At 37.2% G+C, this 15,496-nt stretch overlaps 2 protein-coding genes and 1 long non-coding RNA gene across 4 annotated transcripts; 2 read left to right on the plus strand and 1 right to left on the minus strand.

The window, feature by feature from the left end:
- Nucleotides 1-2,868, plus strand: LOC141433142 (uncharacterized). Its single transcript, XR_012451901.1, has 2 exons — nucleotides 1-261; nucleotides 2,724-2,868. It is a non-coding gene; the product is annotated as an uncharacterized lncRNA (long non-coding RNA).
- A 5,979-nt stretch (nucleotides 2,869-8,847) lies between these two features.
- On the minus strand, nucleotides 8,848-10,810 carry LOC141433134 (aspartate--tRNA ligase, mitochondrial-like). Its single transcript, XM_074094988.1, has one exon. The coding sequence runs from the start codon at nucleotides 10,739-10,741 to the stop codon at nucleotides 8,849-8,851; it is 1,893 nt and encodes a 630-aa protein (XP_073951089.1). The 5' UTR covers nucleotides 10,742-10,810; the 3' UTR covers nucleotide 8,848.
- Nucleotides 10,811-11,496: 686 nt separating this feature from the next.
- Nucleotides 11,497-15,376, plus strand: LOC141433140 (E3 SUMO-protein ligase NSE2-like). Of its 2 annotated transcripts, XM_074095014.1 has the most exons (6): nucleotides 11,497-11,584; nucleotides 11,680-11,905; nucleotides 13,010-13,160; nucleotides 13,719-13,768; nucleotides 14,390-14,510; nucleotides 15,138-15,376. In XM_074095014.1, exons 2-6 carry the CDS (start codon nucleotides 11,714-11,716, stop codon nucleotides 15,272-15,274), a joined length of 651 nt encoding a protein of 216 aa, XP_073951115.1. In that variant the 5' UTR covers nucleotides 11,497-11,584; nucleotides 11,680-11,713; the 3' UTR covers nucleotides 15,275-15,376. The 2 variants fall into 2 exon arrangements, with proteins under 2 accessions (XP_073951115.1, XP_073951114.1); XM_074095013.1 differs by having other exon boundaries at nucleotides 11,497-11,905.
- The last annotated feature ends 120 nt before the right edge of the window (nucleotides 15,377-15,496 follow it).

Below are 15,496 nucleotides of genomic sequence, written 5' to 3' on the forward strand. Positions count from 1 at the left end.
ACGATAGCCCTCATTGAAATACCTACTTATACGTCTAAGTTTGACTTTCAGCTAAGTTTGAGTGCAAGAAGCCCTTCGAAGAAGCCAATTTGTGCCCGCCACTATGCCCGAACGGGAGTTGTGGTCAGGCCACGCCGACTGGCCGCTGTCCTGCCATCTTTGGGAGAATAGGAATCCTACTAATTTGTAACCCACAATGTCGCTGCAAGGAGGGGTATTGGTGGGACGAGAACAAAGTCTGCGTACCTTACAACCAGTGCCGTAAGTGTTAACATCGGCATCGTACTTCTTTATACCACATCGCGACCCTCTGCGGGTTATTACGAAATTGACAAGATTTCATATTTCTAAGACTATAATTTGATTCGTTCTCTGTATTCTGTTTGGAAAGAGAAAAACGCTGATATTTTTAAAATTTCGCTACAACTATTAATTAATTTATTACAATTTTTTTAAGATGTGCTTATTCTAAAAGGGCATAACTCCAAAACTACGACACAAGAGATCCATTTTTTGTCTAGTTTCTTAAAAAAAAAAGATCACGTATGGTCTGTCCCAGAATTCGAGATACTAAAATGACGTTTCATGTGTTACCTGTTTTTTGCGTCTCATAAATAGTGATGTGCCGCAACCGGTTATCACCGAAGATTTTGTAGGTACCAATGTATGTATGTCGTAAAATATTAAAGATATGAACGGATCCGTGATGTACTAAAATGTAGGGCACTTAGGACATTCTAGAAAAGGTAAAATAGGTCTAATAAAAATGCGACGTTTCGAGATATTTCGACTTTTTATAGATGTTGATGTTTAAGTTTCAATTTCATTCTAAGTAAGTTTTACAACCATACACTTCTCGGCTTTGCTAAGAGGTTGACGTTTCCGTTTTTTCCGAGGCGAAAGTATTTCTTCGCTGCGCCGTCTAATGCAACGAAGTACTTGGCTGCTCAGAGTCCATGTTTAATCAAACAAAACAACAAAAACACGACCCAAACAAAAACAAAATTAACAAAAAAAAGTCTATCTCAACAAATTTAACAAATAACTCAAACAGCAACAATAACACGAGAAAACGCACTGATCACATCCGATGACAATGAGTAAAGTAACGAAATCGGTTGAATACCACTTGAATACGAAAACATGACATAACGTTGTGTGATATCTGAGGGCCTACTCCGGAATTCGAAGTCAAAGTTCGTACCGTAACGTCCCTCTCACTTACGTATTAAATTAAATAGTAGTGTCAGAAGGACGGAACGACACGAACTTCGATTTTCGAATTTCGTAGTCCGCTGCTGGCCCTGACTACGAAATGCAAAACTCGAACTTAGTATGTTGCCGTCCCGCTGACGCTTATCTCATTCAATACGCGAGTGAAAGGGACGGTGCCATACGAACTTCGTTTTCTAGTTTTGTAGTAGCCCTCTGTATTATTTTTTACGTTGGCACTAAGTGATGAACACTGTATTTTTACCTGTGCTTAGATTTCATCACTTTATCGTTGATAAAGTAAAATGGAAAGTAGAAATATTGAATGCAATGTTATTTTTGCTATAGTAAAATAAACATTTTATCGGTTATTTACGAAAACGAATCACGGAGCAGCACTGTTCCTTTTATGCTGGCCACATTATTTTTACGTTTGACATTTCAGACCAGGGCTTTAAATACCGTTAAAAAGTGGTAACGTTACCAACTGTCAAACCGATTTAACGTTAAATGATAATTAACGTTAAACGATTTACCGTTACTTATACATCTTTTTACCGGTAAAAAAAATGGTAACGTTATCAGCTATTCATTAAATTACACGTTAATTCAAAGTATCGTTAAATCATTTTAACGGTATTAATATTACTATTTACGGTAAGCTTGGGTAACGTTAAATTTTAGATTATCCTCATTTATCGAGCGAGTATGCACGCGCTAAATTGGCACACTCGGTAGCATAGCAAAAATTACCGATAGTGTTACTTCGGTATCGTTATAAATAATGTGAATTGGGTAACGTTAACAAGCCCTAAATGTAAAGTAAATTTACCGGTAAAAATAACGGTAATTAGGTAACGTTAAATAATGTTAAGTTATCAATTAACGTTAAATTTTAATACCGGTACTAGGTATTTTTTATGATTTTTACCGTTATTTAACGTTACTTATAGTGTGAATTTGGTAACGTTAACAAGCCCTGTTTCAGACTGTCATTTTAGTATCTCGAATTCTGGGACAGACCATAAATCGACGTAGACGTTGCATAGAGACAATATCAAAATTATGACAGCTCCTTTTTCTGGTGATAAAGGCAAAGGAAACATATCTATTCTGTGGATAGTGTTGGCAAATTCAGACATATTTTTCAATTTTTGTATTTATTTTAATATGAAGAAATCAATTATAATAATATTTTACCATGTTCAGGAGGCAAAACTCTTTCGATTCCTGTAGTAATTAACAGATGTTAAAAAAATGAAATCTTGTCAGTTCGCATCGTACCGTCCCTCTCACTCTCGTATTAAAATAATATTACTATTAGCGTCACCGGGACAGCAATATACGAAGCTCGAGTTTTGCACTTCGTAATATAGCCTGCTTAGTTGTGTCGGAGTTCTCAAATTTTAACCCGCGCGAAGCTCCGTGACCCAGATGCTTTGATTACGGCTTATAATACTGCCCATAAAATATAAGTTCGCATGAAATACACACGCTATTATTTCTTTCAGCTGGAAAAGGTGATCAAACAACCAGTACGAGTACAACGAGTAATCCTGTAACAGATTGCAGCAAAGAATAAGACGCCTTCAATTTCAATTCAACAATCTTAATATCCAATTAAATGAAATATGCAGTTTAATTTCATTTTTATTTTATAAAATGAAGCATTACGAGCGACGCCTTGTTGTTTGAGCACATGTTTTGAAACCACATTCAAACAGAACGACAATAGTGACCCTCAATAAAAAAGGAATATCGTTCTTCTGTAATAGTTTTATTTGAAGAGCTGGATAACAGATAAAGCACGCATACTGAATTATTTTAATTACTACACATTAGTAGGTACAATTGTTTTATTTTTAAAGTTCGTGGTTTGCGCGATCATGAGTAGCATTCTGAAACAAAACATAGATATTACAATCAGACTATTATTATTGTACCTAAATGCTATAAAGGTATCTTCAGTAAAAGGGTAAAGGTACTAGTTTACAGTAGGTTGTAGGTAGGTATGTATATAATTATATCATCTACGAGTATGATAAGATAAAATAGGCAAAAGGTAAACTGGGTTTACTAATGTTTCGGCGAATAACGTTTGGCAACCTGTTTCATTTCGCAACTTTTCATTACCCAACTGTTTAATATTTCTGAAACTGTAAATATTTCAGGATTTTTATAAAACTAACCTAACCTAACCTAAAGGGTTCTACACGATGGCCCTGAAATAAATCCTGAAATATTTACAGTTTTTGAGTTTGCGAAATGAAAAGTTGCGAAATGAAACAGGTTGCCAAACGTTACGTTGCGAAAACGCAGTACTCGGGTAAACTGCGTTTATCGATTGCTACATTCTATTCCTATAGGTGTAAGTAGGTGTGGTTTATCACTACCTACGTAAAGATGAGGATTTCTAGACAGGCTTCGCGCTATATCGTTAGGTCTTTGTTAGGTCTGTTCACAGACTACTAAGAGATACGGTCTGTTGGACAACTTTGACAGCTTTGTCACGTTACAAAATGCACCAAACCTCAACCAAGAAACTCAAACGGACCTCACGGTACTAATAGCGATATTTCGGCTTTCAAGAAACGCTTATTGAAAAGTATTTCGAATTTAGATCGAAAATAACTAAATATATCTCTCTGAAAACCTCTTGCGTTGTAAGACTTTGATTGTAATTCTTAGCGCCATCTTTTGGCGAATAGCTGAACTATCTCGATATAAACACCGAGCATTCGCTCAGACGATAAGGAGACCAATTATTGAAAAAACATCACTTGAAAATACCACTAAAAAGTAATAAAAATCCTTCTTACTGAAATAAAATTAGAGCAGTAAAAAATTAAACTTAGCTCTAATTAATTCTGTAAACAAACCGATAACTTTTTTAGAACTGTAGTTTTATCACTTATAGTTTGACTTTCGAATGATATTTTCTAGTGCTAATAGCTAATACATAGTATTTAACACGAGTATGAGAGGGATGAGATGATACGAACTTCGTTCGAATCTCGTAGTAGCAAATATACCTCGTCGAGTTTCTTGCCCGATTCTTCTCAACAGAGGTTTTTCCGAACCGGTGGTTGATATTCGTTTCGTAATAGCAGTCTTAGTACCTAACTTACTACACTCCTCCGAGTCTATGCATTCGCCTTCGCCTTGAGAGTTCCTGTAGTAACCATCATCGCAGACGCATTGGTAGCTGTAGGTGATCGGTTCTGCGCAGTCATACTGCGTATCGCGATCTGCACAAGTCCTGTAAGGAGGAGGGCAAGAACCCACACGTCTCACTGACTCGTGAGGACCAAGACACGCAGGCCCTGAAAGTCAAAGTCAAAGTATATCTATTTGTTCAAAGTTAAAGTTTATGTATGTATGTAAACTCTTTATTGTATAAAATAAATACCTCAATAAACACAATTGACAAACGTTGAGATGAGATAATATATCGCTGCTTATGTACAATAGGGACACAAATAAAAAAAAAGTTCTTTTGTCGCAAAAATCGCATATTAAATAGCATTAACCAGGTAACCTAGATCCTAGAATATAAAATGAAAACGAAAAATATTATATTTATTATAAACACTATTTCTACAAGTAGTTATTACGGTTAATTAGATATCCCCTAGTAGGTATTCAAGATGCCTGACCTGAATTTATAGAATGAATATAGAATGCCCGAAGAGAAAAAAATAAATGAACTATCATGGTTTTTTTTTGTCTATTCTTACATTATTCTTTTATTTCACACTGCATAATAAAAAGCCGTATGTTCATTCCTTTACTCACCACCTTGCGTAGAAACCTCAAACACCATACAGAACAACGCAATGCAAAAAATATCCAGGATTTTGCACGTCATGTTGATGTTGAGCGTTAGATTGCTACTCGACGTATGTCGGTTTTACCAAATAACATACATCTTTAAGCTAAGAACCGAAGCAATAAACAAGTTTTTAGGGTCCAACGCGACTCTGCGGCTGCAGCAACACGCGCACTGCGCGCCGCCGCTCTGTTCGCGCGACTACCCGACGAAACTAACACAGGTTCACAACCAGCCGCGTTTTCATCCTTATTGTTGTTGTAACTGCCAAATGAAGGATACGCAGTATGAGAAAACAGGACGACAGGGGGTCTGCTGTGGCCGAGCACTCAATGGACTTTGATCGACGCTCTATATCGGATTTGCGAGAGAAAAAAAAACATCCTGCGGAAAGTGAGTGAAGCCATCGAGGTTAGTCGCCATCTGGATTTTAACCGGGATAGAGGTTGGGCGGTACCTTCGAGTTGGAAAACCGTGTTAAATACTCGTGCTGCGCCATTGGTTAGTGTGAACGTAACTTTCTAGAGCGAATATTGTTAGTGTTGCGTGCAACCCTACATTTGACAGTTACAACAAAAATGGCGATGAAAACGCGGGTAGTTGTGCGCCGGTGTCAGTTTCGTCGGGTAGTCGCGCGAGCGCATGTTGCAGCAGCCGCCGAGTCGCGTTGCTCCCAAGAAGAAGGGTTACGAATTAGATTAGCCCGAAACATGTCGAGCTAAACTCGATTGAAGACGTGAGTTACCCGGTACAATATCATTTATTATGCAATGTAGATGGTTTTTCAAAGGTAATTCTTTACTATATGAACCAATGTCAATATCATTTTTTTATTTGAAAGAAGATACTTATCGTTATCTTATAGATACTTTAAATAAAATGCACGCAGTGACGGTTACATTACAATCAATCATTTTTTACAAAAACTTAAAAACTGCTTAACTGAATAAATTGAAAATAATTTTCCTAGAAAGTTTTTGTTGAACTTAACTAAGGATTTTTCGTGCGGTTTAAAATTTGGGAATATTTTTTTGAAGTTTCAGAGTGAATATCTCCGAAAATATTTACGTTATCAAAAAAATGGCTTTTGCGAACCCGTATTCATTTTCAAATACCTATCCAACGGTACCCCACAACATAGGGTGGAAGTGAAAAAAATAAAATCAACTTTACGTGTATGTATAATTTATTTTACCTCTTTATCGGCGTGACTGTGACTGATGTATATTCATTCCAAATTAAAGCTTTCTAGCACTAACGGTCTCTGAGTTTAGCCGCGGACAGACATGGCGAAACTATAAGGGTTCCTAGTTTATTACGGAACCCTAAAAACGTAAAATGCTCGTTGTTTTGTCAACAGTGGCGTAGCTACCGGAGGGCTAGACGGGGCAGTGCCACAGGGCCCCCAAGCTCAGGTGGCCCCTCGGACTCTGACTTACAAATTATAAATAGAGCTAGTGAAAATTTCTCCCACATTCGGAATATTCGGAATACGGAACAAACGATTTTAAATTGTTTAGTTGGGGCCCTAGTTTATTTTTTGCCCCAGGGCCTTTGGTTACCTAGCAACGCCACTGCCTGTCAATATTTTTTTTTAAATCTATCTTCTATATATATATATATAAATTAAAATGAATCGTAAAATGTGTTGCTAAGCGCAAAACTCGGGAACGACTGGTCCGTTTTGGTACGTTTTGGTACTATCAGGGTAAAATACAACGGGGGCGAAGCCGCGGGCAACAGCTAATTTCCTAATAAATGTTTACAGACTGGCAGTGGCGTAGGTAGGTAATCAAAAGCCCTGGGGCAAAAAATAAACTAGGGCCCAACTACTTAAAATCGTTTGTTCCGTATTTCAAATATTCTAAATGTAGGAGAAATTTTCACTAGTTCAATTTATTTATTACTTTGTAAGTCAGAGTCCGAGGGGCCCCTGAGCTAGGAGGCCCCGGGGCACTGCCCCGTCTAGCCCTCCGGTAGCTACGCCACTGCAGACTGGCCTACTGCGGTCCCCTGATACACATGCTCCGGACCCCTAATGAGTCCGTGGACCCCACTTAAAGAAACCCTGCACTATACGGACGTGTTTTTTTTTGGCGTTTTTGTACGATCTTAATAATCCTAACTAACGGCTAACGGATACGATTATATCGTGGTACGGAACTCTCTGTGTAGGACGAGGCAGATTCGCACCTAACCGTTTCTCTTATTTACTTACTTTGTTTACTATTGAGTAGTGTTCTTAAAAAACATATTTTTTTGCTTCGCTTTGAAAACTTACATGCACATAATATATTTAATACAGCATTGAATCGAACAAAGGTAAGAAATATTATACTTAAATTATATTATGGATGGTAACAAAACATGTTTTTTGGAAGCAACAGCTGTGTACTCAAGCCACTTTTATTTGTTTATCGTCTTTTTTTTAATCTACTCCGGCTACTCCGAAATACGAAAATCGAAGTTCGTGTCGTTCGGTCCCTCTGACACTTGTACTATTTAATACTAGAGCGAGAGGGACGATTTTCGAATTTCGGAGTAGGCCTACTACTGGTACCATAAGAGTGCTGAGAATAGGGAATATTACCACAGTATATTACTGCAATGTTTTGCCGTCAGAATGCAGCACTAGCACAAACTCTAAACAGCACATAGTACTTTTTGGTAAACAGTTTTTAGAATGTTTCAAATGTCCGTACCTACTAGTCCGTAGGATGACATAATATCATAATTCTAAAATTTTCTTTAGAAATATAGCTCTATCGTTACTATCGATTTAAATATCATGTTATTTTGCTACTAATAAATATATTATTGACATGGCGACAAACTATAAAGAGAACTGCAGAGCTACTACGAAACTCGAAACTCGAGTCCCCCTCGCTCTCGTATTAAATAGTACAAGTGTCAGAGGACCGCACGACACGAACTTCTAGTTTCGTAGTAGCCCTGCTGACGTTGTCATGGCGGTTTATGCTAGTGTCGCCCCCTGCGCAGAGCTTTGCGTAATATTCCCTATTCAAATACTTGGCAAAAACTATCATTGTAGGCTTGAATATCCGATTGCTCAGCTACTTAGCATAAGATGGCGCCACCTTCGCATTTTAAATTAAAATGTATATTATTGCCCACGAGTTCTCGTCACTGTCTCAATAAGTGGAATCTTTAATCTTATATCATTAGCTAATCATCGATAGTATCGATGGAGCTATACTTTCAAGAATTGAATTGAATTATATCATTAGCAATAGAGATGACAGCAGGGTGTCGTCCATTGGGCATTAGTGTCGAGCACTCGGACGTTTATCTTATATTGCCAACGTTTATTAAATATCGTTTGAATCCCACTTTCACGCGATTACATACGCCTCACATACACTGGTACGCACACACATACTACATGTTTTGTTATATTTTGTTCCCTTTTATTTTATTGTCTTCTCATTTGTCAATTTTTACTGTCAACCGCACTCGCAGCTGGCCAAGTTACAGGCTCAGCCTAGTTTGGTCACTGACGGATAGTCCTTGTGAAACTAAAGTTTTCTTTAAACTATTTTGTATTTGTATTTTTTTGTATCTACCAAAAATAGTAAGTGTAAGAATGACTTTCAGTTCAGAGAATAACTAATTGATTTTATTTAGTTGTATGTTTATTAAGTTAATATTATTGTGTATTGTACGCTATTATGAATATAGGGTAGAATATGGTAAAAAAAAACATGAAAACGGAACTTTAACTTTACACATGGAATCTCAGAAATAAACATTACTGCAACATTTCATCAAAATGTTTATTTACAAATACTAACATGTCTTTATATGATAATACTGTTTATCTTGTTCAGAAATGGTGCTGGGGGCACCTGATAGAGGGTCTTTTCCTTCATGAGTTTTCGGAAATGCTATGACATCTCTAATGGAATCAGTATTAAAAACAATAGATACTAATCTATCTATCCCTAAGGCAATACCGGCATGAGGCGGGCAACCACTTCTCAAAGCATTCAGGAAATGCCGTAGCTTCTCTGCGTCCATACCTAACATGGATAATATTTTTTCCTGCAATCTCGCATTATGGATTCGCACTGATCCTCCACCAATTTCATTACCATTCATTACCAAATCATAGGCCAGAGCTCTTACTTTGAGCGGATCAGAATCCAAAAGATGGATGTCATCAGGATGTGGAGAGGTAAATGGATGATGGCACGTCTCCAGTCCTTTTTCTCCCTTTGTAAATAATGGAAAATCAACAACCCACAACACTTCTGTGTGTTCTTCAGTTTTTAACAAGTTTCTGGTTCTCAGCAGTGATGCAATGAGTTCCCTAATCTCACCTAAACACAAGCAAGCGTTTTCATAATCGCCCATTGAAATTATTGCTGAATTCTGTTGACCAACAATATTTTTGAGATTGCTTTCAAAGTCACTGCCAAATTCTTTGTGAATGTCATGGTCAAGAATCACTTTCACTTTATGTTTTTTTGCTATTTCCTTTATTTTATCCTTATTCTTAGCTGTTATTTTTCCTAGCTCAGCTGGATATGGTACAGCAAAAGCATCAAAGTGAGGAATTCTCGATTTCTCTGGAAATAATTGTTTTATATTTTTGAACTGTAAACCATACTGTACATTAGGTTTATCTGAGCCATAATGCTCCAATGCATGTTTGTACGTAATTTTTTTTAATGGTGGTTCTTGCATAAGTTTAGGAAATGTATGAGTTAGCAATGATTCAATCATTGACAGTACTCCTCCTAAGTCCGTAAAAGACATTTCAACATCTAATTGTGTGAATTCAGGTTGTCTGTCAGGGCGGGTAGTCTCATCACGATAACATCTTGCAATTTGGAAGTACCTGTCTACTCCACCGGACATTAACATTTGCTTAAACTGCTGCGGACTTTGTACAAGGGAATAGAACAGTCCAGCATGATGCGTTGGAACCACAAACTCTCTTGCTCCTCCTGGTGTCTGACAAAACAGTGTTGGCGTCTCAACTTCTACAAACCCGTGCTGCTCTACTAGGAACCTCCTCATTCTGTGTAGCATTTGTGACCTTAGTCTCAAAATACTTTGCATTTCAGGAAATCGTAAATCTATATAACGGTGCTGCATTCTTAACTGTTCTTTTGGCTTTTGGTAGTTTCTTAGATTAAATGGAAGATTTTCAGCTGTACTCAAAATTTCGAGCCTTTGGATAATAACCTCAATTTCACCAGTTGACATTTCAGAATTGATGGCATTTTTTGGTCTGAGACTTACTTTTCCGTCGACTTTGACAACAGACTCAAGTGGTATATTAGAAAAATCAATGTCCTCTTCACTCACAGTACACTGTAGGACTCCGTACGCATCTCGGAGCAGTAGAAATTTGGATAAACGTAAGTATTGCACCCAACCGCAAATTGTTACATATTCACCTACTTGTGCAGAACTTAGTTCGCCACAAGTATGACTCCTATAAGTAAACGAATTGTAATGCTTAGAATAACAGTTTTCTATGTTGAACTGGTCTCGATTGGGATAATTTTTATAATTTACATGATGTTTGTTTGAAGTAAGATTGCTAAGTTTCGAGTCACTTTTGGTTGTGCATTGAGCCTCAGAAGCCGAGCTAACATAGGTTCTAGCTGCTGACTGCTCAAATATAATAAACCTGTACTTTTTTAGACTTAACAAGTTTTTTCGCCACATTTTCTTCTTTGCGCTGTATTTTTTATGGGACAAGACAAAATTATAACCTCCTCTCCAGTCCTTCTTCAGTCAAACCTGTCAAACAAACAAAACAAATTTAATGTAAAAAAAAAAACTTCCCCCCCCCTCGGAAAATGGCAAAGGGATTTAGCCAATACAGTCGTCAAACGATTATCGATATTTTATTTTATTTTTAGCCACTTTTATTAAAGTTAAGTGTGCAATGTATAAAAATATTGTCGAAAAAGCTCATATGCTATCGTACTGTCAGTAGATTTAAATCAAAAACCGGCCAAGTGCGAGTCGGACTCGCGCACGAAGGGTTCCATACCTATACAACATTAGACATTAGCAAAAAAACACGTTCATTGTATGGGAGCCCCCCATAAATATTTATTTTATTCTAATTTTATTATTTATTTTTTAAGTGAATATACCATACCACTTAATATTCTATGAATATTTCAAGCGTCTACCTGTTGCTGTTATTAATATCAAGCAAAAAAACTGTAAAAAAAAACGTTTGTTTTATGGGAGCCTCCCTTAAATATTTATTTTATTCTGTCTTTAGTATTTGTTATTATTGCGGCCACAGAAATACATAATCTGTGAAAATTTCAACTGTCTAGCTATCACGGTTCATGAGATACAGCCTGGTGACAGACGGACGGATGGACAGCGAAGTCTAGCGACTCAAGTTTCTGGGAGTTGGTAACACTGAATCATCCGTCCGTCAGTGGCGTCAGTCTGTCAGGAGTTGCATTGGAATTATTGTTGAATTATTGCCTACGAAGTGCAAAACTCACAAATTATATTAACTTGTTGACTGTTGTTGTATTACAGGTTGTTTTCTCTCTGCTACGTTACTGTTACTGCTAGACAAAGTTTACTTAGGCTTCTCTATACTTTATCACGTAGTTATTATATTTTTCTCGTAGGTTTCTTACGTGTTATTTATAATTTTTACCTACAATGGCAGAAACTGACCTCGCCGATCTTAGAAAACAGTGCATAACAAGTCTCTATCTTTGTTCTGATAATATCTCCAAATATTTAGAGGACAATAAAGAAGCAGAGTTCGCAAAACTAAAGTCTTACGTGGAAGATTACTGTATCTTGGAATCCCAGCAAGAAGAAGCTATACAAGCCTTAGAAAGAGCTAAAGTACGTATTCTTATTAATAATCCTAGCTCGTCTCGATAACTTGGGAACATGTAATTTCTGAATTAAAGCGCGGTTTTCGCGATACGATTAAAAAAGCATCATACTAGTTAGTAAATACATTGCGGGCCTTCAATACCTCATAACCATAACGTCATACATAACTACTTTGGTAGCTTCACAATATCTCGCTAGTCAGATGATTTTACTTGTATTGTGAAGTGCTGACATTTTTTGCCTTCAGATGCATATAAAAAAACTAACCTAACCATAAATTTTTTTTTGCTGACTGTACTTTTTAATGACTACTTGCATTGTCACCCGAACTACATTTGCATACCAATGATACCAAATTTCAAGTTGATGCTATTAACTGTTGAAGAGTTCCATCCTGATCCTGGTTGGACTACCAGGATGTCACTACTAGATTATTGTATTGTCATGTGATTTACATAAGTATTCCAAATGTCAAGTCAATCTGACTACTGGAAGTTGGTCAAATTTAACTTGCAAGATTTGACTACAGACAGACAGACAACGGGACAGGTGAAACTAAATAAAGGCTTGTAAAAATCAGTCATAATATTAACCTTTAGTATCACGCAAAATAGGCGTACTTAGATGTCGAGTTGCAGAAAACAGCCCGCTAATACCTATACATACCTTTTAGTATCTATGTGCCCTGTAGTGCGACAATATATAGGCTCGAATGATGTGTGCCTTGCCAATGCAAAGGCCTCCCCCAAACAGTCTCCAATCTTACACTTACTCACTCTATTTATCTGAACCTTGCGTGACTTGCCTGGCCCCTTTGGCAGACTAAGTTCGTTTGGGACCCAGGCAGCAAAGCTGAGGCCCCCCAGTCCTAAAAGTTGATGCAAGTATTAAGCATACTTTAGCCTTATCTGGCATTTGATCAAGAGAACTTGAGGCCATTTGGAGGCCCCCTGGAACTGTAGGAGCAGACTGGGCTGGACCTTTCACCCCACTGGTAGTCTACTACTGCCTAGCCCACTTCCATTTAGCTTATTTTATGGGTCAAATGGGTGAGTTTCATCTTAAATATCAATTAATTTTATTAATATTTTTGTAAACTTTTGTCTTCAGAGAGAAACTGATGCCTCAAATGTGGATACCTTGCAAGAAAGGTTTGATGCAAATCTACAGAGTCTAGCAAATACACGCTCGAATGTGAACAATCACCCATATATGATGGAAATCAAGAAAAGGATTCAAAGGGGAATGCAGATGTCTAGAAGTGAGTTAATTCTGTATACTTAAGACTGATAAGACATTACTGTTATTATTATTATTACTATGTAACAAAAAGTTTTCGGCATGGACACAAAGTACAATCCTTTTCTAAAGTACCCTGAAAAATATGTAATAGCAATTTGTTTGTTATATGATAAACAATATACAAAAGTAAAGCAAATGCTTAATCAATAGGTCTCTGACTTAGGAAATTGGAATATATCTACTTTAGCATGTATATCTAAAAATGGTTATTTTTGAATTCCTTAAAATTTCATATGCAAGATTGAGTCAAAGACCCATTTAAATACTAATGGATGAATATTATCTGCAAATGCTATTTAATTAGGCACTCTGGTCCTGTGTGTGAATTGAGCTTTAATTACTTACAACGCTGCAGTTGTTCAAATGTGTGTGTGTGCAAGTTCCCAATCCGCAGTGGGCTCATGAGGGAACTGCAGTCCATGCCCTCTCATAGTGAGAGGAAGACTGTGCCCACCAGTAAGATATATACATATAGGTTGATGAGTTTATGCATAAATAAATAAATTCTTTTTTTCAGACAATTTGGAGGAATCAGACATGGCCATAACAGAATCCGACAATAGACCAGTAAGTAGAACACTTTCTATCCCTTCACAAAAGTTGACACAGCCCTTGACTTGCACAAAACGCAAAATATAACCAATGGCAAATATAACTGCTGGACATAGGCCTCCCCCAAGGATTTCCACTCAGACCGGTCTTGTGCTTTCCGCATCCAACGCGATCCCGCGATCTTAACCAGGTCGTCGCTCCATGAAATAGCAAAGTTTGCAATACGCAAAATCTTCACAACGCATAATATTGTGAAACACGCGGAACGTACATAAGCAAGAAGTACATTCGCATTTTTCCGATTTGTACATTTTGCGAATGTACCTACTTTTTGCTTTTTATACATCCCGCCTGTTTCACAATATGCATTTTGAAGATTTTGCCACTGGTTAAAGTGGGCGTTGTTTGTCCATTTTGCGCGAGATTCTGTACACGACCTCGCGACATCAAAATTTTAATTTAAAAAGGCGCCATTAAAATTTTAATTTGCATCGAAAACTGGAAAATGGCACCCCTTGCCATTCGGTGCCTAAAGCGACTGGCCCTCTTGCTCAACCCCAGGACTGGTACGTTTATACTAATCATTGAATTTATAAATATCACCCAATCCAAAAAAAACGTTATTCTTGATTTCAGATTGATCCCATAACAAAGAGGCCTATTGAAGACCCCGTCAAGAACACAGTCTGTGGACACATTTACGATAGAGAGGCCATTATGAATCTGCTCAACCTGAAGAAGAAAATTAAATGTCCAGGTATTGTACAGAGGATTATACTTATCAATCCAATAACACTGAAAGAGTACAGTTAAAGAAACTAAAGCGCATACCAGTGTAGAACCTTTGTGCTATTGATCATATTGATATTCCATATTATTATATCTGACAAAGAAATCATAGCAAAATTGATTATGAAAGGTCCCACTCTGGTACGCGATTCAGTTTACAAGTTTACTCAATTGTACATGTATGAGTGTAATCATAGCTTGCAAAAGCCCCAGGTAAAGCCTGATAAAATGATAATAATGATAAAATGATAATGATAAATGATGGTAGGGGCGAACAAATGGCAGACTAAGAAATTTGGGCACATTACTAGTCATTGAATGTGTATATCATTGATATTTGTATTTTCGTCCATGCAAAAGAGAGGTTCCCAAAGTGGGCCAGGGTTTGCAGAGACAGCAGACGGGGCGGGGATAGGGGGACGTTGGCGTAAAAAAGTGGGAGTTTTTGGAATACAGTTGAAATATAGCAGCAGGAGTTTACAAGAAAAAATGTTTGGGAACCTCTAAATAAAGGCTTAAGTTCCGAACCGACATTGGTTGTCGTTATAAGAACTTGGCGCACGCAACTCATGATAATTTATTTTAACAATTCCAGTGGCGGGTTGCGGCAACAGGAACCCAATAAACCCCAATCAGCTGATCAGTGACGAAGAACTGAAGTTCCAAATGTCACTCAACACCCACTCGACTATGATACAGCAGTCTATGATGAACTTGGATGACAGTGATTGAATCATCTCAGCTCCCTGTCTAGTTTAAAGTATTATTCCATGTTACCAAATGTTATTCTGATTATAAGTATAAAGTATAAGTAAAGCCTATTTTTGGAATTGTGTATTTTATTTTATTTTATCACAATGAATAAAAGATCAATATTCAGTGAGATCAGTGCCGTCAAAGACGATTTACTGTGATTGAGTACAAATGGAAAATTGACAATTCGAAGTTGTACAT

This window comes from Choristoneura fumiferana, chromosome 12 (assembly GCF_025370935.1).
Source record: "Choristoneura fumiferana chromosome 12, NRCan_CFum_1, whole genome shotgun sequence".
Classification (NCBI taxonomy): Eukaryota; Metazoa; Arthropoda; class Insecta; order Lepidoptera; family Tortricidae; genus Choristoneura; species Choristoneura fumiferana.